At 41.0% G+C, this 19,938-nt stretch overlaps 1 protein-coding gene and 1 long non-coding RNA gene across 5 annotated transcripts in view; one reads left to right on the forward strand and one right to left on the reverse strand.

Moving 5' to 3' along the window:
- Window positions 1-8,288, reverse strand: part of LOC110345453 (uncharacterized) — a 67,359-nt gene extending 59,071 nt beyond the window's left edge. Inside the window, exon 1 of the long non-coding RNA XR_015448640.1 lies at window positions 8,140-8,288. This is a non-coding gene — a long non-coding RNA (uncharacterized LOC110345453). The remainder of the gene's footprint in view (window positions 1-8,139) is intronic.
- Slc25a13 (solute carrier family 25 member 13) overlaps window positions 1-19,938 on the forward strand; it is a 423,604-nt gene that overhangs the window by 248,517 nt on the left and 155,149 nt on the right. For 2 of the 4 annotated variants that reach the window (XM_004862720.4, XM_004862721.4), the window contains exon 1: window positions 6,976-7,124. The exons of the other annotated variants lie outside the window; for them this stretch is intronic. In XM_004862720.4, the coding sequence (XP_004862777.2) occupies window positions 7,110-7,124 (15 nt within the window). In that variant the 5' untranslated portion in view covers window positions 6,976-7,109. Of the gene's footprint in view, window positions 1-6,975; window positions 7,125-19,938 lie in introns of those variants that run through there. 4 annotated transcript variants of the gene reach the window in all.

Below are 19,938 nucleotides of genomic sequence, written 5' to 3' on the forward strand. Positions count from 1 at the left end.
CAGTCTAGGAGAGGGGCTGGCAGAAATTCAGGCAGAGGGTATAGCAAGTGTGGGAGCCTCAGGGCCAAGATGAGCTTGGTGTGTAAAGGAACTGAAGGCTTCTGGAGGTCAGGGAAGGGGAGGCCCTGAAAGGTGGTGGTGCCACATTACGTGTAGTCTTAAAAGACAGACCTTCAGCTAGAATTTGGTTTTCTTGTCTCTTTTGATAAACGGTGAGTTTCATTTTAACCATATATTTTGTTGTTTAATCATCTTTGTTTAGAGTAGGCATGGTAGCACACACCTCTAATGCTATGACTTAAGGAGGTTCGGATAGGATGATTGCAAGTTTGAGAGCAGCATGGACTACACAGTGAGTTCCAGGCATTACAACTGAATGGGACCTAGTTGTGTCACCAGCAGAAGTCCTTGGAGGCTGGATGTGCTGCTCTGCTTTGAGCAGTGGATCCCTAATGGATTCAAGCACACAGGAGCAGGAAGTAAGCTAAAGCACTGTTAAGACTGGTGGCCCTGAGGCTGGAGTTGTAAATTCAATCTACCTGACAAGTTCAGACAGGAACGGTCTGATCCAGTATCTTCAAATTGGAAAACTAGAGCTGACACCAATAGGTTGCTCTTAAATGCTCAAGTGCTTTCATGTTCTCTACCTCATCTGAATTTAAATTTCTAGCTTCAAGAGTAGGTATGGGGCTAACTGTAGCTCAGCAGTGTATAGAGTACACAAGGCCCTGGGTTCGATTCTCAGTATACCCCTAAACTCAAATTTCCATTTCTTCTAAATTGACCTCCTTTGTTGCTCCCAGCTCTATTTCTTTCCCCTTAAAAAGTCCTGAGATAGCAAATTCTGGGCATAAATAGTCTTTTTTTGTGTAACAGAATGGTGGAAACTTAGCTTCAGATGAGTTTCAGAACAGCTATTCTGACACTTTCATTCTAGTGTATTATTAGTATTTTATGTTACTATTAATATTAATTTTATAGTATATTAATGTATACTCCTCTGTGCCAAATGATTTATATTCATTCAATACTTATGGCAACCTTAAAAATGAATATTTTTTCTGTTTTACAAATCATAAGATTTACCACTTTTCCTTACCTCCCTTCACCTTTCCCCCATGTGTTAGATCACCCTGCTTCTTCATCCCACAAATACCTCTAAACCCAGTCACTGAGGAAGCAGATTTGAGATTGTCTTGTCTTCACAGGATTGGCTACCTTGAGAATAAACTCTTTTTTGCAAGCAAAACAAAAAACTCATTTTGGTAAGACTGTTTTACTGAGCATCTAATTACTGAAATATTGTAGAATTCTTCAAAAAGAATTAAAGGCATTCTTTCGTTTGTTTTTAAGATGGGATCTTGCTATATGACCCAGGAGGGCCTCAAACTCTCTGTGATTTTCCTGCCTCAGCCTCTTGAGTGCTGGAACTATAGGAGTGCATTAGCATGCCTGGCTAGTTTTAGCAATTCTTGCAAAAGAACCTGTTGTACTTAGAAGAAATGCTCCAAGTTGTGGGATGGCCAGAGCTGAGAGCTCACTATGTACATCACTGGCCATTGCACTTTCTTGCTGGTCAGATGGTGGGCTGTGGGGCATCTGGGTGTTCTGCTATACTCTTCTGAGCACCCTGAGAGGCCAGGATGGCCCGAGCTGGATTTGTCACTGCCTTGAATGGCACTGTTGGGCCCACAGGACTGTACCTGGATTCACAGAAACAGATAGGATTGATGCAAGATGAAGGGGTTTTTTGGTTCTGGGCCCTAGAAACTGTATTCAACCTCCAAATGCTTCTGAGGTAATTACCCTAAAGCAGTCACTTTTGCTTTTTTCAGGATTATATGGAATTATGGTTAAAGGAACCAAATGCTCCATTCTAAGAACTAATACCTCTATAAGATTTGTTACATGGTGATAATATTTTCAGGGCAAGGTATGTTAGACAAAATTATAGAATCTCAAACTTGCCCATGTCCCAATTCCTGGAACCCGTGAATACATTGTATTATATGGCATAGAATGATTGAAGTAGCAAATAGAAATAAAGTTATTATTTTGGGCTGAGCTGTGTTCCTTCCACCATTCTTAACCCCTGGTACCTCAGAAGGTGACTGTATTTGGAGAAGGGTCTTTAAAGTGGTAATTAGCTTAAAATGAAGTCACTAGGGTGGACCCAAATGCAGTGTGACTAGTGTCCTTACCTACAAAGAAGAGGACAGACACAGAGGGAAGAAACCAGGAGATGGTTCTCTAGAAGCTAGGGAGAGAGACCTCAGAAGAAACCAATCCTGCCAAAGACTTGATTTCAGAATTCTGAGAAAATAAATCCCTGTTTTTAAGCCACCCAGTTTTGTTAGCTCTAGCAAACTAATATAGTAGTCAACTGAACTCAATATTTGGAGGCTACCCTGTATTATCTAGGTGATCCCAACGTAACACCAAGAGTCCTTAAATGTAGAAGAGGGAGGCAGAAGATGAGATCAGAGTGATATAATATGGAAGTAGCCACCTCTGTTTACAGCTTTAAAGGTAGAGAAAGAAGATCATGAGCAAAGGATTGTGGGTAGAAAAGGCAAGAAAATGGGTTCTCTCTTAGTGCCTCCAAAAGCCACAGCTCTGCTCTGCTCTCAGAAGCTAGCAGTTCAAGGCATTGCTCACAGAGCATATCTTAGAGCTTTGGGGATTTGTTTTCAGTCACACTTTCCCAAGGTGTCTTATTTTTCCTCCTCTTGATTCACTTCCTCCCTCCTTTTGTGTCCTTTAAGGGCCCAGCCTCCAATGTAGAGACGGAGCTTGAGAACTTTTCATTTACATGGTGTTCCTTTCACTTATTGCACCATGTCTTTCACCAGACTTGTCAGTATCTTTGCAAAATGCAATCCATGTAAAGAATTATAATTACAATTTATAGAAACATGCCTAAAACTTGCTGTAGATGATGTTCTTTGCAAGCATTCTGGCTGGATACCCTTTGTAGCAATCTAATCAGTGACAATGGTGTCTTTTGTTTGCTTGTTTTTAATAGTGGAGCTGAAGAAAATCAGTTTAAGAGTGTGGTCAGAAGGTATCTACAAAGCATGGGTGCTCTGGGAGAGAAGAAAACTCAGAGCTGGACATGCTACTCTTCTGAACTTTTGGGGCTTGGGCTCATGCTCATGCTATGCATCTTGTTATTCCATGAGCTTTCCTCATGATTTGGGTTGGCTGCTTTCCCAGCCAGCAAGGTTGGCAAAATGTGCTATAAAACATATATAGGTTGGGGACCTATATTTGTTTCTAGGGGCTGTCATAATAAGATACTACACACTAGGTGGCTTCCAACAACACAAATTCATTTTTTCACCTTTCTCGTGGATAGAAGTCTCCAACCAAGAAATGGGTAAGACCATGATTGCTCTGGGTTTCTGGTAGAGTCCTTACTTCCTATTATCCTCTGGTGGTGTCTGTTGATCTTTGATGCTCCTTAGCTTGCAGCTGTATTGCTCTAATCTCTACCTTTGTTGTGAACAAAGGTTCACCAGTGTGTCTGTGTCTTCCAAGAGCACCAGTCCTATCAGACTGAGGGTCCACCCTACTCTAGAACAATTTCATCTTATCTAGTTACTTCTTCAATTTCCAGATATGGACCCAATCTGAAGCACTGGGGGTTGGGCTCTTTGGAGGACACAGTTCAACCCATAATAGGGTTACTTTGGTCAAATTCAGGGCCAGCTTTTAAATGGTAGGGACCGAGAGGGGTCAAGTATGAGACAGGCCACTTATATTTACATCAGGAGGGCACTTCGGCCTATCAACATAGAACAATGTGGCAAAAAACAAAGTGGCAGGTGCTCTTCCAGCTTCTACTCTATCTTCTCAAATGATGTTCTGCATAATTTTAATGGTTGTAGGTGAAGTGGAAGCCAAGAAGCACCTTTCACTTTCTCATTTTGAAGCTGCTGATAGATTAATTTCTTAGAAATTTCATATTGTAGAGAATTCTAGAATGAAGAAGAAAGCTTAATTGAGTATGATTCCAAATGTAAATTGAAATACACTTTCACAATCCATATCCATAGTGTGGTAGATTGAATGATAGTTGCCTCAAAAGATGTCCCCATCCTAATCCTAATCTCTAGGGCCTATGAATCTTACTTTAAATGACAGAGATTTTGAAGATGAGATTAAGGATCTGGAGGTAGAGAAATTATCTAGGTGGGCTATAAATGCAAACAAAAGTGTCCTTAAAATATAGAGGCAGAGACTATAGACAGAAAAGAGGCCACATGAGGAAAGTGAAGACGAAAGAGAGAAGATGCTGTGTTTGTTGGCTTTGAAGATGGAGAAAGTGCAGTGAGCCCTTGGAAAAGGCAGGGAAACAGATTCACCCCTAGAGCCTCTGGAGGCAGAACAAGGCCTGATGTTACTTTGGGTTTTTGTTCCTTAAGACTCCTTTCACACTTCTAGCCTCCGAGCAGTAAGGGAATAAATTTCCATTGTTTTTAGCTATCAAGTTTGTAATAATTTACTATGACAGCCACAGGAAACTTCCAGAATTTCAAGAAAAAATATAATGGACTCTTGGTTCTTTTTCTATTAAAAAAAAGTCAGTAGAATATTAATTATCCTTAACTTTTGTTTTGGTGCCAGGGATTGAACCCAGGGCCGTGTGTATGGCCCCCACCACTGAATATATATCCCCAGCACAAAAGGAAATTCTGACATCTACAGCATGGATAAAGCTAGGGGATATTACACTCAGTGAAATAAGCCAGCTATAAAAGACAAATACTACATGATTCCAAGAGTAGTCCAAGTTACTAAGTTTCCACCAAGAGGTGGAAAGTAGAATGGTGGTTGTCACGGGCTGGGAAGAGGGAGGAATGAGAGCAATTGTTTAATGAGTGTAGAGTTTTAGTTTTGTAAGATGCAAAGAGTTCTGATGATGGGCTTCATAGTTATGTAAATGCATTTAACATTTCTGAATGTATACTTAGAGATTGTTAAGGGGATAACTTTTATGCTTATGTAATTTACCAAATTTTTTAAAAAATAAAAGTTTAACTTATAGAAGGAGAACTTTAGTGATATGCTAAAGGTAAATATGCTCCAGTGCCTGCTTCGCAAGTGCAAGGTCCCAAGTTCGATCCCCGGTACCAAAAGAAAAATTTTTTTAAGATAAATATGCAGCATATGATGTGATTTTGCTTATGTGAAGTTGTATTTTCCCTGCACCTTTAATTTAAATCCTTTTATGGCACTGGGCCACCTCTCCACAGGTGCTACAGAGTCCTGCCATACTTTATCAATTCCTATGTTTGCTTCTGTCTTTATATTTTTACTCTTTCCTGGTCTTTCTCCTCAGCTTATGAACATGTTCAAGTCTTTTGAGCTTTGTTGGACCTTGGGAGTAGGTTAAGTAGTGGCTCTTTTTCAAAATGCTCCTTTCTTTTTCTATAACATAATTTGTATGATACACATGTATTTTCCTTACAGTTAGGTACACACATCCTCCAAAATGCTTCTCTTGTATTATCACCGTATTAGTGAAAAGACAACAATACCATCCATGCTTAATATATGATGACTTCCCTTCTCCCTCTCCAGTTCCACATATAATCAGTTGCTATGGCCAACTACTTTTGTTTTATATGCTGTATTTCTTTTGTCTATCCCACTGCTAGCCTGTCCTGTCTGGAGATTCTGGTAGTTTGGTCTTGGTCCGTCCTCCACACCGCAAGTAGGGCGTCTTAGTTTATTTTTTGATGTTGTAACACAATATTTGAGACCAGGTAATTAATAAGGATAAAAAATTAATTTATTAAGGAACTGAATTCATTTATTTACCAGTTTTAACGGCTGATAAGATCAGGGAGTCTGCAAGTTAGTGCCTAGTCTCTCTTTTCCACAATGGATCCCTGAATGGTACGTCTTCCAGACAGGAATTGTATGAACTCAAATGGCAGAAGGGCAGAGAGAGGGAACCCTTTTTACAGGGGCACTATTAATCCACTCATGAAAGTAGAGCCTCAAAGGCCCCACCTCCAACACTGCTGCAGAGGAGACTTAAATTTCCAACCTATGAATTCTGGAGGCACATTCAGACCGTAGCACAGAGAGATCCATCTATATTGGAAACCAAGCCATGCTGCTCTCAGCCTTAAAGCCCTTCAGTTAGGTTGTACATCCTCCAGCCTGGCATCCAAGACCCTTTGTGACATGGCCCATCTGCCATCTGCCAGTCCCACACCTCAGGTTACCTTCCATGACCAAGCACTTAAATTCACTAGAAATTTCTGGGCCCACGTCTCTCCTCATTTTCTCTGGATAGAGCATCCTTGCAGTCTGCTCACTGGACTGACACACAGCTGCTTCCTTGCCTCCAGCTCAGGCATTGCCTCTAAGAAGATGGGGCTTCCCGGTGTGTCCTGGAACAGGTTACTGCCTGCACAGCTTCCGTGGAAGAAGTTAAGATGTAGGTATCTGCTTTCTCACTGGCCCTTAGGCGCTCTAAGGCTGTTACCAACTCGTGATTCTGAGATTTTCAGAATTGAGGACAGTGTCTGGGACACATAGACAGTCACTATGTAGCCCAGGCTGGCCTTGAACTCGCGACCCTCCTACCTCAGCCTCCTGAGTTCTGGGTTTACAGGCATGCACCATCTCACCTGATCAGATCAGATTTTAAAAGTAGGCTTGCTACCAATACGTGCTATTTTCCCTTTCATCCATCAACACATTTGGATTAAAGGCTTTGTTGGATCTATTGCAGGAGAGTGCAGTTAAGTCCCTTTGAAAGCGAACCAGTAGGACCTGGCTCACCGCGTGCCCTAGTGCTCCACTTCACGGGGGCCCAGCACCGGCCTCCTTCCCAGGGTCACCTGTTCTCATCTTTGCCCCGCAGCGGGACGAGACTCGAGGCCGTGCTCGCCCCTCCCGCGCCGGTCCGGGCACAGAGCAGAGGCCGCGGGCTCACGCACGCCCCCGCCGGCGCAGCCAATGGGCAGGCGGCGCCCGCAGGACCCGCGCCGGCTGGAGGGCGTGGGGAGGCCGCCCCCGCCGGGACGGGAAGTGAGTGCCGGCCCCGCGCGCCAGCACCAGCTGTCCCAGGCCCCACAGCCGCGCGCAGTATGGCGGCCGCCAAGGTAAGCGGGTCGGGGCGCTGCTCCGGCCAGGTGCCCAGCGAGGGCCGCGGCGGGGCTCCGGGATGCCCCCGCCGTCCCGCGCGCTGCGCCTTCGGGCCGCACGTGTGCCGAGCGGGACCGGGCCGCGCGGCCGCCGAAGCTTGGCCAGCGGGACACTCCCCCTCGGCCGGGCCGGGAGCCGGCGCCGGGCCGGGCCAGGCCAGGCGGAGGGCGCGGGGCCAGCGCGTCCCCTGGGCACCTCGGGGCGCCGGCGGCTCCCCTGACTGTGGTGACCTGGCCTCTCCTGCCAGGCCGCACGGCCAGGCTGAAGCCCGATCCGATTACGCTTCCAGGGCTCCGCCTTCCCGCGGCTGGGGAAGTAGCTGTTTTTCTCTTTCTGGGAAACTTGGGTTGCCAGTGTGTGCCAGAGCAGGACCCTTCCCTTGTCCCTTCTCCCATCCTTCCCTTCCTCTGCCCATCTGACAACACTTAACAAACCAAACTTGGAGCCCTTGGAAGGCTTCTTTTTGGGAAATGACAGAACATACTGTCCCGGGAGCCTGTCGCTCCTGAGAAGTTACACTTAAAAGCAACTCTGTGTAATGTGAATCATTCACTAACCCCGGGAAACGAGGACTCCGGCAGCTTGACCTTTCTTCTTTCACCATTGCTTGAAACCTGGACATCATTTCAGCCTCTTTGGACTGCATTTCAACTTTTCTGGCAGGATAACATATTTAGGCCCAATCACTTGAATCAGTGGAATTTATTTCTTTTAATTTTAAGTTCACGAAGGCAACCCTTTAATCAAGACTATACATATATATATATATTTTTTTCTCAGCTCATTTTTAAGTGCAGTGAACTTAAATATACCCACATTTCAAACATTTGTCCTTAATCAAAACTCTGTGATAACCCTCAAGAGGAAAACATGGCCAACACATCATATTCCTATTTATTCAAGCAAACTAATCACATTTGCAATGGAAATTGTAAGCAGACAAATATATTTAAACGCTGTTTTGTGACTTACATCTCTCCAGGGCCCCCAAATCTTCAGGCTTCCTCAGCTTCCTAGACCCGGTGACCTCAGGTGGCCTCTCTCCTCTCTGTCGTAACTCTTGAGTTTCATACTTATGAGTGTGTACTGGGTGTATGTGTGATAGGTATATGAGTGTGAGGGTGTGGATATTACATATGTATATATTTACTTTGGAAGCTGCATTCAGTCTTTCAAGCCCAATAGCCCTCAGTCTTTTCTTTGCATGAAATTTCATGTAGCTAGAGTACAAGGTTTGGTATGAATCAGTTTCCTATAGTAGGTGGGAATAAATGGGAATAAACACTCGTTTTTATTGTCATTTTTATCTCTGGAGATGAATTAAATAATTTTACTTTATTTAGAAATAAGATAATTACAGAGAGGAAATTGAGGACTGTGCTTAGAAATGGAATATAACACTTCACTAATTTGAAGTAAAATAGGTTGAGATGTAAGCAGGTAAATTTTTTTCTTTCTTTCTTTTTTTTCTTTTTTTTTTTTTTTTGAGATGAGGGTCTTCCTAAGTTGATCGGGCTGGTCTTGAGCTTGCCATCCCTGCCTCAGCCTTCTAAGTAGTTGGAATGGCAGGTGTGCACTACTGCATCTTGTCAGCAGGAGCTTTTTGGTTGTATTTTTTATTTTTTTATTTTTCATTTTTCCAGTACTGGGGATTGAACCCAGAGCCTTCACACCCAGCCCTTTTTATTTTTTATTTTGAGATGGTGTCTTGCTAAGTCTCTTTAAGTTACCTAGCTGGGCTGGAACTTCCAATCCTTCTGTCTCAGCCTTTCAGAGTGCTGGGATTATAAACATGTGCCACCATGCCCATCTTGGTGTTATTGTTATTAAAATGCCATATTTTATTATTTGGGAACCTGTACTTTTATTCAGAGTCACCTCTTTCCAGGATTTCTGATGGCTTACATCCTATGTACATATATTTATAATCTGACAAGATATATCAAAGTCAAAATCGAAGTAGATAAGAGAAGCAGGTTAAAGAGAGAGTAAGATGAAGCTAGAACTGAGGTTAGTGGAAAGTAAGTATGTGCCTGCTAGAGCTAATTGCATTTTTAGCAGTCAGAGCAAAGAGGAAATAATCTAAGATCAGTCACTGGGGAGTGCTTTCTCCTTGTTCTCCTATCTGGGGACATTTTCTCCTTTTGTCCTTTTCTATGCTGTGGATGAACTGCATTTGAAACTGTCTCCGAGCCACAAAGGTGTCTCTGTGTGTTGTGCAAGGCCATTTCTTTTAGTGTCTCTCTTTGTAGCTTAAGGGCAGTGTAGTAAATGAGCCTTAAGAGAAGGCTAAGTTGGTTTCAATCCAAGAATTGGGAAGCTGAGGCTGGAGGATCTTGAGTTCTATTGTCAGCGTGAGGTATAGAAACTAACTCTCTCTCTCTCTCTCTCAAAAGTCCCTTACTGAGTTGCTTTTGGGTTAGCAACTCAGCAGCCCTGGACATCCAGTTATTCTGTGCTGTGAGCTGATCACAGAGCCATAGATGAAAAGAAACAAAAAACCTTATCTGCTTCCTCTAAAAAGGTCAGCCTGCATAGGAGAGAAGTCTACCACAATGAAATGTTAAGAAATTGGACAGGGTGCCTGGGGACTCAACGACTGTAGGAAAATTCCAACTTTTACTACATTCTCTGTGGGGAATTCCTTTGAGTAGTTAAGCAGACTTGGTGGTAGCCATAACTAGTCATTTGCTAGTACTGTATCTCTTCTTAGTTTTCTTGGTCTTTGTATTTACCTAAATGTAACTGATAAATATTAAGATTGAGAATCTAATCTTTGGTTTGCTTTTTGTTTTGATTTCTACTACCAAGGTTACTATTTAACAGTGGAAGAGATACAGTACAGTATTTGTTTTTTTCATGAAGTAACACTGATCAGAAAATGAACATTTTTGAGATTAGCTCAGAAAGCTCTCATTCTCTTGTGGGAATAATTCTTATGTTTTTTTCTTAGATCTGCTTGTGCTATTTGTGCTGTTCTGAGATATTTCTAAAACCACCCTGCTTGTATTAAAATGAAAATGAATTTTTTTAAAGCTGCATTTTACTGAGCTCCACAAACAAAATAAAAAAACCATGCATTTTTAACCACTTACCAGTCCAATTATTTAAATATAAGCTGATCAAAAATCACATATTTTATTTGTTAATTTTTATAAGATAACAGGAAATATAAAAATGATGATTTTATGAAATTTATTCAATACAGGAATCAATGGGTTGAAAGGATGCCTGCCTGAGCAGTGCTTGCTTGGGATAGTCAGTACGTACACAAATGCGCTGCCCGAAAGTCTCTTGGGGTAAAGTGTTGAGTGGTTAAAAAGTAATTTCCCTTCTTCCCTGTTTTGGTTTTAGTGTACATTCTCTATCTTTGGATAAGTTTATACATTGACAGTGATAAAATTAAATTGCACGAAACTGTTAAAAGTTAGTGAATACTCACTTGAGTTCAGGAGTGAGAGGTGAGATGTATTCAGGGCTAAAACTGGATATGGATGAGTAATTTAGGTAAGATTGGCCTAGAACTAAAAGAAATTTTTCAACAAATTGAACCATTAATAGCAATGAAAACTTGGCCTGACAGATAACTCTCAGATGAGTTATGACTGTCCTCATTGATTCATTTGGAATTGTCTTGTATTCTTTATAGTACTGCAAACAGGACTAGACTGAGGATACTAAAATGAATTGGGACTTTGCACCTTCAGAAAAAACCAACACCATACCAAGGACTAAGTTCTCTGATGGAAATACCCTACTACCAGTGCTCTGGGAGCCTCAGGAAGGAGTCCATGTCTGGGCCTGGGAGAGAATTCTCAGAAGTGGTGTTATCTGCAAAAGAATGAATGGGGAATTCCAAAAGGAACCCTCCTACCTTTCTGGTGGGAATGTGGACTAACTAGTACAACCAGTATGGAAATCAGAATGGAGATTTCTCAAAAACTAAATTCCGGTTGACCCAACTGTACCCTTTCTAGGCATCTTTTCAGAAGAATTAAAGCCATCGTATTACAGTGATACATGCACACCCATGTTTATAGCAGCACAGTTCATAGTAGCTAAATCTTGGAAATAGCTTGTATGTCCATCAACAAACAAATGGATAAAGAAAACCTGGTAGCTATACATAATGGACTACTTAGCTTTAAAGAGGGATCAGTTTGAGTCATTTGTAGTAAAATGGATGCAACTTGAAAACATAATGTTAAGTGAAATAAATCAGACACATAAGCTTCAATGCTGTATGGTTTCTCTCCTATGAAAAATCCAAAGCATAAATGAAGTAGAGAAAAATGAAAAATAGGAGGAAAAGAAGGATAGATATTTTGCAAATGGGAAGGGAAGCAATAGATGGGGGTGGGGGGAGTTTGTTGAAAGAATTGAGATGTGTTGTGCACATGTACCAGCTACCTACAATGAATGTAATCATATGTTGGTGTGGGAGGGAGAAAAAGGGATTAAAAAGAATTAAGATGTGTTAAGTACCTGTATGTCCTTCCTAAGGTGAATATAAACGTTATATACTGCAAACGAATACTAATAAAATAAAAGTTTAAAATTAAAAAAAAAAGAAAGAGTGAATGGGCAAGAGGAAAGATTCAACCCAGTGATCAGAAACAGGATATTCAAGGCAGGGAAACGAGAGCATGTGCCACATTTAGGGAATAGTGATATAGGGCAAAGTATAACTCCCGAACTACTGGGTGGCAGATACACCGAGTTCCTGTTCCCCAAAATCAAAGAATGAATTCTAAGGAACAGTGGAGATTAAGAGTGGGAAATATTTATTGAGAGAGTTCCTGAGAGACAGGAGGGGTCCAGGAAGTGGGTTGCCATTGATACCATTTCTCTAAGAATGTTTTGTAAAGCAAAATCATGAGGTGGCACAAAATCATGAGGTGAATACAACATGGGTCAAACTATGTTAAACCAGTAAGATTACTGGTACTAGCTGATTACTGGTATTAGCTGATACTGATCCAACAAGGAAGCAAGGTCACGTAGCAAGGGTACATGGAAAGAACAAGGGCATTTTGCGGGGAAGGGTCTAGAGGTTCTGGTCACACACCTGGCTAGCTGATCTTTATCTGGACTTTGCTGGACCAGGTGATACCAATTATAGTGTAATTCCAAGTTACTGCTTATCCCTTAGGGAGGCATTTGGGCCAGTTGGTCTTTGCATCTTTACCTTGAAGCCTGGTCTTTGACATGTGTACCTCCAGCCACAATTCTGATGTCTTTATTTTTCTACAGACTTCTTTGAGAGCCCAGTCCCTTTCTGACTATATGTTAATTTTTATCTAACTTAGCTGCCTATAATAATAACAGATAATTTTAAAAGTAGTTAATGCTTGTGGAATGCTTACTAGATATCAAATTCAGTTCTAGATGGGCTCCGCTTAACTCATTTAATGATGCTAACACTTTTCTAAGTTCTATACTATCATCCCTGCTCTATAGATGAACCCTGAAACACCAAGAGGTGACAATCCGGGCCCAAGATAATTAAGTTCTGGAGGTAGGAAGCAAATTTTGCCATTTAGGCTTCAGAATCTGTACTTCTAGCCCTGCATGGTAGCCTACAGTACTGCTTACAGGAAAGGTGTGAGGATAGCTGAAGAGGGCAGTTAGGTGTCTCCGTGTAAACCAGACTGTATTTAGGATTGTTTAGTGCTTACTGTGAGCCAGGCACCTTCCCAAGTGTTTTTCACGTAATTACTCAGTTTTCGTGATACCAAGAAATACATGCTGAAATACATTTTTGTCCTTATTTTATATGTGAGAAGCTGAATGGAGGTTTAATAATTTCTCAAGGTTTTAGAGCAAGTCAGTGATCCAGCCTGGATTTGAACCCTGCCAGTCTGTCTTCAGAGTTGCTTGCTCTGTCTCTCCACCCAGACCTTAAAAGGAATTCCATTTATAAAGGTACACATATGAAAATTCATAAGCCATTGATTATGGGCCTATATATTTCCAGAGCATACCAGTCCAGTAATTCTTATATAAGAACACCTTTGTCTCTTGGTAGAGGTTTCATGTAATGTTTTTATGTCAGTATATTTTCCCCATTTTTCCATATAAATCCCGTCAGGGCAGTAATTGTTATATGTCTGTTCTGAAAAAAACGGCTTTATTGAGCTATGACTCATATACCATATTATTCACCTGCTTAAAGAGTACAATTTATTGTTACTTAGTGTGTCCACAGCATTGTGCAACTGTCACCATTGTCATAGATTCCTTTAAAATTTTAATCTAGTGTCTGTGTGGGGCTTGGGCTGTATATTTAACTGCCATGGTTTTCACGTATCTCATCTATAATAAAACCCTCCTGTGGGGTTTGTTATGAGAGGAAATGTGATTGAGGAGATAGAGTATTCTTCATGTGTCAGGTTTTCTCTCTCTTATGGTAAAAATACATAAATAAATAAATCTAGGTATTTGATGATGTCATAATAAACCAGACCTTTTTTGGAGGCGGGTTAGAAATGAAGGAAAGAAAATCTGACTTGTTTTTGTGCTACCATGATAGAGTAGTTATTAAGGCAGCAAATTTCCATGGTTCCATTAATGTCCATTAATGTTTGGATTTTAGGGTTTAAGAAACTCCACATTGTTAGAGCTGGATGAACCTTGGAGTTTATGTAACATGGTGATCTTCAATTGTCCCCTCCCCAGTTCTGTTAATACCCTTTTACAGGGGAAGAAATGGAATCCTAGGAAAATTTGTTATTGGTCCCAGGTTCTTTGAACTCTTTCACTTTTAGCACTGTTCCAGGTCAGTGGTATAAAAGGGGCTGATTCCTAGGTCTTACCCCTCAGATTCTGATTGAATTGGATTCTGATGTGGCCTGAACTTTAGGATTTTTAGGAGTTTAACGATCACTCTTCCAAATTATATTCTTCAAGTGATCCTCTGTCTCCTGGGGATGGGGAAGGAAGGAGTACAGTGAGATGAGACAAGCCAACTAAAGCTCTAATGTATTCATTCAGAAAGGGGACACTGTATTACTTCTAGTTCTCCTCTTTCTTGAAACTTCAGTCCTGCTCATATTCCCTGGGTACTTAGGCAGCCATCAAGGTTACACAGTTTTGTACTTATCTAGAACATAGGTCTTATTGACAGAATTTTTTGGTAGCTCTTTTTGTCTCTTGCAAAGTTTCAGTAGTTTCCTATAATTCAATTAGGTGCTGGAAGAGGGAAGCATTGCAAAGACTCTGGTCAAAGGCCTTCTCCTGGCTCTTCCTCCCTCCCTCCTTCCCTCCCTCTCTTTTTGAGTTCATCTAGAAGATTGCCAGAAGAGCCATGACTCTTCCTCAGTGTCTTGGCTCTTAGACCTTTTGCCCTGTGACCAGCCTCTGCTTTTGATGAGTTCTTACAGAGAGCCATTCCTTCCTTTGTTTCCCCCATCTGTGAGGATTAGGCCTGATGAGCATTGTCCTTCCTTCTCTCTTCTGCTAACTCAGAATCATGACTAGTAGCTGATTTGTAGAGTGCTGGTCTAGTTTGTTGGTTGACAGTGTATAACAGAGTATTTGTGCTGTATTCACCTACTCCTTTGGAAATTTGCCATATAGTTGGATGAGTTCAGGACAGGCCTGGACAGTTCCTTTCGACTCTTAGTGCTGTCACGGGTTGCACAGTTGGCAGTATTGCAGTACTGAAATTCTTAGCGGTGCAACCTAAATAAACCACTGTATTTAATGACTGTTATTAGCTGGTAACTTTGTCTTGATTTCTGCATGTAGTCATGGTTTCTATATGTTATCCAAGAAAATTACTGACTTGATAAGAGAGTCATATTTCATGATACAGTTACTGCTTTATGGTAAGATATCTTTTGCATAAGACTTGTGCAGTATAATTTGTAAGCACATTATATAAGGAAGCCTGATTTGAGCAGACTGTAGGAGCCCCCCAGGTGCATGGCTGGTAGCTTTTCAGAATCAACATGATGTGATTTGTAGGCATCATTCCTGAACCTGGTCATAGTTGTAGGTGGAGCTGCAGAGGACCCAGCAACCTAGTGAGCTCTGCACATAGCATTTTTGTATGTGGGAAGAGGCTCTGCCAGGACTTTGCTCTCTTCTGATCACCAACTCTGTTTGGTGAAAAAGCTCTGGACCAGAAGGTAAGAGAATCTGGGTCATAGCCCTCTGCAGCCACTTTTGTTGAGAATTTGGATAGTCACTAACTTCTCCAAGTACTCATCTGGGTACCAGATGGCAAAGTGGACCATCTGTGGCATCTGTGATGATCACATGAGACCTAACATGTGAAAGCATTTTGGGAGTCATGAAGTGCAAATGGGATGTCAGAATAGGTCTGTTGGAGCCTGTGGGACAATTCCACTTAACTTCAAAAGTAGGGCACATAGATATTATTTGACCTACCTGAACAAAACATGGTATGCTTTGCTGAAACTCATAATCCACTTAATATCCTAATCAGTTATCAGCATGGCTGCATCAGTAGCCACATTCTCCCTGTGGCCCATCTGGAACCATGCCATTGGGACTTTCTGTGCGGTATTTTATTGTGCAGAAGGTTTGGCTTCACTTGGGAGCTTATTAGAAATGCTGCATTATAGGCCTGCTGCATCAGTATCTGTATTTTAACTGGATTCCCACGAGGTCATGTGCACATTAGTGTTTAGATAGTATTGATCTGGAACTCTTATTACCATGTAGCTAAATGTAGCTGCTTTTCTAAAATAAGGGTGTATCATCTTTTGGATTTACTGTGAGAGAGGTAATTTTTTTTTTTTGTACAGAAACACATGGCAAAAAAAGTCCAGTATAACTGTTAGGCTTCTTGAAGCATATTTTGGTTCCACACTGGGGCCAGGGTATTATTTTGGAGTGCACTTTTGAATTATTATTTAAGGGAATTATATAAGGATTGTGCTTTCTCTTTTTTTTACTAAAACTCCTAAAAATGAACTTTGCCTGTATACTTTTTTGCTGTCATCTTCTAAAAGTCAGCTATCACCTTAGTTTAATAGCTTGTCCTCATTTGTGGCCTCTTGTGACCATGTGGCCACCCCTTTTCTGAAACTGCCACCTGCTTTCATGATGAACAGTCTTGTGGTTGGCCTCTTACCTTTCTTAGCCTGCCCTTATTCTCCTGTGTGGGCTTCTCCTGCATCTCTTGGAATGTTGGTATCACCCAGGGCTCTGCCCTTCTTCCCCCTACACTGCCTATGGCAACACCTGCCTTCTCGATGGTGCTGGAGCATGTTACTCCTCAGCCTGGGCAGCTTTCTGGAGCTCCAGCCTACATTTTCAGAAATTTGCTGGATGTCTCAACTTGTCTGTTTCAAAGGTATTTCAAACTGTTTATCTAGAACTGAATGCCTTTCCTTGATAATTCCTTATTTCAGCCTGCAGTTTAACTCTCCTACCAAAGTTTTGGTTAGTTCAATGAAGTGCCTGTTACTGGAAGCCAGGAGAGACACTACCTGCAGGAATTTGAATGTGGGGAGAGTAATGGGTCAGTTAAGCCCTTCAGCTTCCCCAGAGCACATCTGTCCTGTCCCTTTTAAATTCATGTCCTTATTATTTTTTATCTGTACTCTCTCCATAGCTTCCACATGATCTCTTTGCCTTTAATTTCTTCCTCTCCATCCTCCCCAGAGCTTCCACAGGAATCTTGTAAGATTAGCTTTTGTTGCCATGATAATAGCAGCACTTGTTCATATGTGTAGCACTTAACAGTTAGAAAAACTACACTTCCATTTACTAGTTGATACCACCTATTGTCAGTCTCTGTTCTAAGCGCTGGGCATCTAAAACTGAGGAGGGTACTAAATTTGTCATTGAGAAGTTCACAGGCTGTACAGAGTAAGGTAAGTAGATAATGTAAAGATCCGAGTTTTACTGATCTTTATAATTATTTTCAAGGCAGCAGGGAAGGTATTGATAACATCATTTGGCAGGTAAGAAATTTAAGGCTCAGAAAGATGCAAATAGTAATAACATTAGCTTATGTTTATGGAAACTTATAAAAGCTAGGCTATGTTCTAAACACTGTATGTATCAAAGTAATTTAATCTCCACAAGAGTCTATGACATAGTATTTTCTCCATTATACAGATGGGGAAACTCTGTGAGACACAGCTCAATCTGTCCAAGGTTGCACAGTAATTGGCAGCCTGATTCCAGAGCCCATACACATGGTCAGTGTGCTGCATTGCCCTTTTAATTTTCTTTGCTACACTGCATGGTTTCTGTTGTCTTAAAATAAAATTTAACTCTTTAGAAATCTAAATCCTCCTTGATAATTGGCTATGTTTCTAATACTTTTTTGTTGTTGTTGTTGCCAGGGATTGAACTCTGGTCCTTGCACTTTTGAGTCAGGAGGCAGAACCACTGAGCTAAATCCCTGGCCCTGTTTCTAATACTTTTGATGCTTTTTCTGCTACTACCTGACACTCACTCCCTTCTCATATTATTGACATGTTTTTAGGGAACATACACAACCCTCAGATTCCTTGCCATAAAGCAATGACAGTGGTATTGCAGGAAAAAAGCAGGGGCTTGTTTACGTGTTTGAATATGTAACTTAGAGCTCAGTCAGACATAGGAATGTTTCCTGTAATTTTTCTGTATTGATGGGCAAATTTCTTTTCTGTTCTTTCCATTTAATTTTCACAAGTGGTCTTAGTTCTAGTTTCCCATTTCTTGAAGCATTCGTGCAAACATTAAAACCCATGTTCTCAGTTACAGATTTTGCAGTGGGTTTGTTCTAATCAGGATTTAGACTTAACCCATGACCTTTGGTTAATAGGTCTTTTAAATTTTGTCAGTCTGTATCAGTGATAGCGGACCTGTTTTAGAGCTTTCAGTGATGACAAACAGCCCACTGTGGCATGCATGCCATAGATTTGCCACCACTAGTCTATATGTTCTTCCACTTGTTTTTTTGTTAGTTTTTGTTTGGTTTTGTTTTTTTGCAGTTTATCAGGTTCCTGGGTACTTAGTATGAGCTACTTTCATGAGGAAGCAGCTAATGCTTGATTGTTTCCTATGATCTTATTATGTTTGATTAGTGTGATCAGATGTTGTCATCTGAGTCCACCAACTTTTTGTGTAATGGCTTATTTTGGTTGACTAAATTTGTGTATTAACAATTGCTCTTTGTGGAGCATTAAGTTAAAAGTGATTTGATCTTATTCTTTTCATAATGTGAATATATATGTGTTACATTATTTATGTGTCTGTGCATATACATATGTATGTCATAATTGTTAGAAAAAATAATGGCTACTAAAAACCAGTTGCATATTAATTAATGGATACAGAATTTTCTCCCTCTCCCTCCCCCCCCCTCCCCAGCCAGCCTACTGGCTGTCTTCTTCCTGTATCTGTGTGGTTCTATCTATGTCTATCCTAATTTCCAGTTCTTATAAGGACACTAGTCATACTGGTTTAGGGTCCCCTTTCATGATCTCATGTTAACTTAATTCCTTTAAAGACTTTTCCTTCAAACCCAGTAAATCACGTTCTTAGTTATGGGGGTTAGACTTCCAACATGTGAATTGGGGATAGGGGTACAGTTTAGCTTATAAGAGACTTTGACTCAGTTTTAAATTGGTTTGGATGAGATAACCATGTTGAAGTTCTGAAGGAGAATGTTGTGTTTTCACCAGATTTTAACCTCTTGAGGACAGAGACTTTCTCTCTAGCCAGTTACCTTTTAAAGTACCTGTCACATATCACTGAGACTGTACATTGAATTGTTCATGAATTTGTTGTGCAAACCCATGGCAAAATAAAAGAGGAAGAAATTTTTTTGCTGCATGTCTATGGTTTGTTAGAGACTTTTTCATTTTCTAATCATTTATCCAGTCTCCTCCATCTCCTACCAAGATAATAATTTAGAAATACTTAAGGAGTTGTACCGGGGTAATTTCTGAGGAAAGCATGATGGAGAGTCAGCTGCTGAGTAGACCTTTGCAGGGTGTGGGCTGTCCAAAGGTGGATGAATCTCTGTGACTACAGAAAGTCTGCTTCAAAGGAAGCTGGCTGGAGTGTAGGGCAGAATTCCCCAGCAAGTCCAGTGTGTTTTGCAGCTGTTTCAGGTCAGCTCATCCCTGGAGTAAGGACATGGGATCATCAGAGGACTTAAAAAAAAGTGAGTGATGCCAGGTGTCTGTTTGACTTTGCAGTGCCATTGGCAAGGAATTTCCTTCACTTTGGAGCATTCACACGGTCATTTTCTTGCTGGTTGATGTTGACTCTGAGTTGGAATATACCTTCTTTTCATTGTCTCCCATCTCAGTTCTAGAAGTAAAATCTTAGCCCTATGTTCTCTTTTCAGTTTCATAGAGATTTCAGTTAGCCCAGTTTTGATGTCCATCAGCACTAGACCTTTGACCAGTTTTCTGTTGCATTATTTGCATATTCACATTGATTTGTTCCAAGGGGACTTTTAAAATTAGGAACCTTGACCTGCTATTGTTTGTATTTTTTCCCTTAAGCTATTTATTTGCCTTTTAACTGGTACATATACATTTTATGTTACAAAGTCTTTTCTTTTATGGTTTCTAGGTTGTATGTAATATTTTAAACCAGCTTCCCCACTTAATATTACATAAGAAATCACTTTTTTTGTGTGGTACCACAGAGTAAATGCAAGGACTTCTCACTGAGTTATATCCCAAGCCCTTTTATTATTTTTTATTTTGAGTCAGGGTTTCACAGTTTCCTAGGCTGGGCTGGAACTTGGAATCCTTCTGTTTTCATCTCCCAGAATGCTGGATTTACACT

Source organism: Heterocephalus glaber, unplaced genomic scaffold, assembly GCF_053883595.1.
Source record: "Heterocephalus glaber isolate CG9 unplaced genomic scaffold, H.glaber_assembly_v1.0 deba00000546, whole genome shotgun sequence".
In the NCBI taxonomy this organism is placed as follows: domain Eukaryota; kingdom Metazoa; phylum Chordata; class Mammalia; order Rodentia; family Bathyergidae; genus Heterocephalus; species Heterocephalus glaber.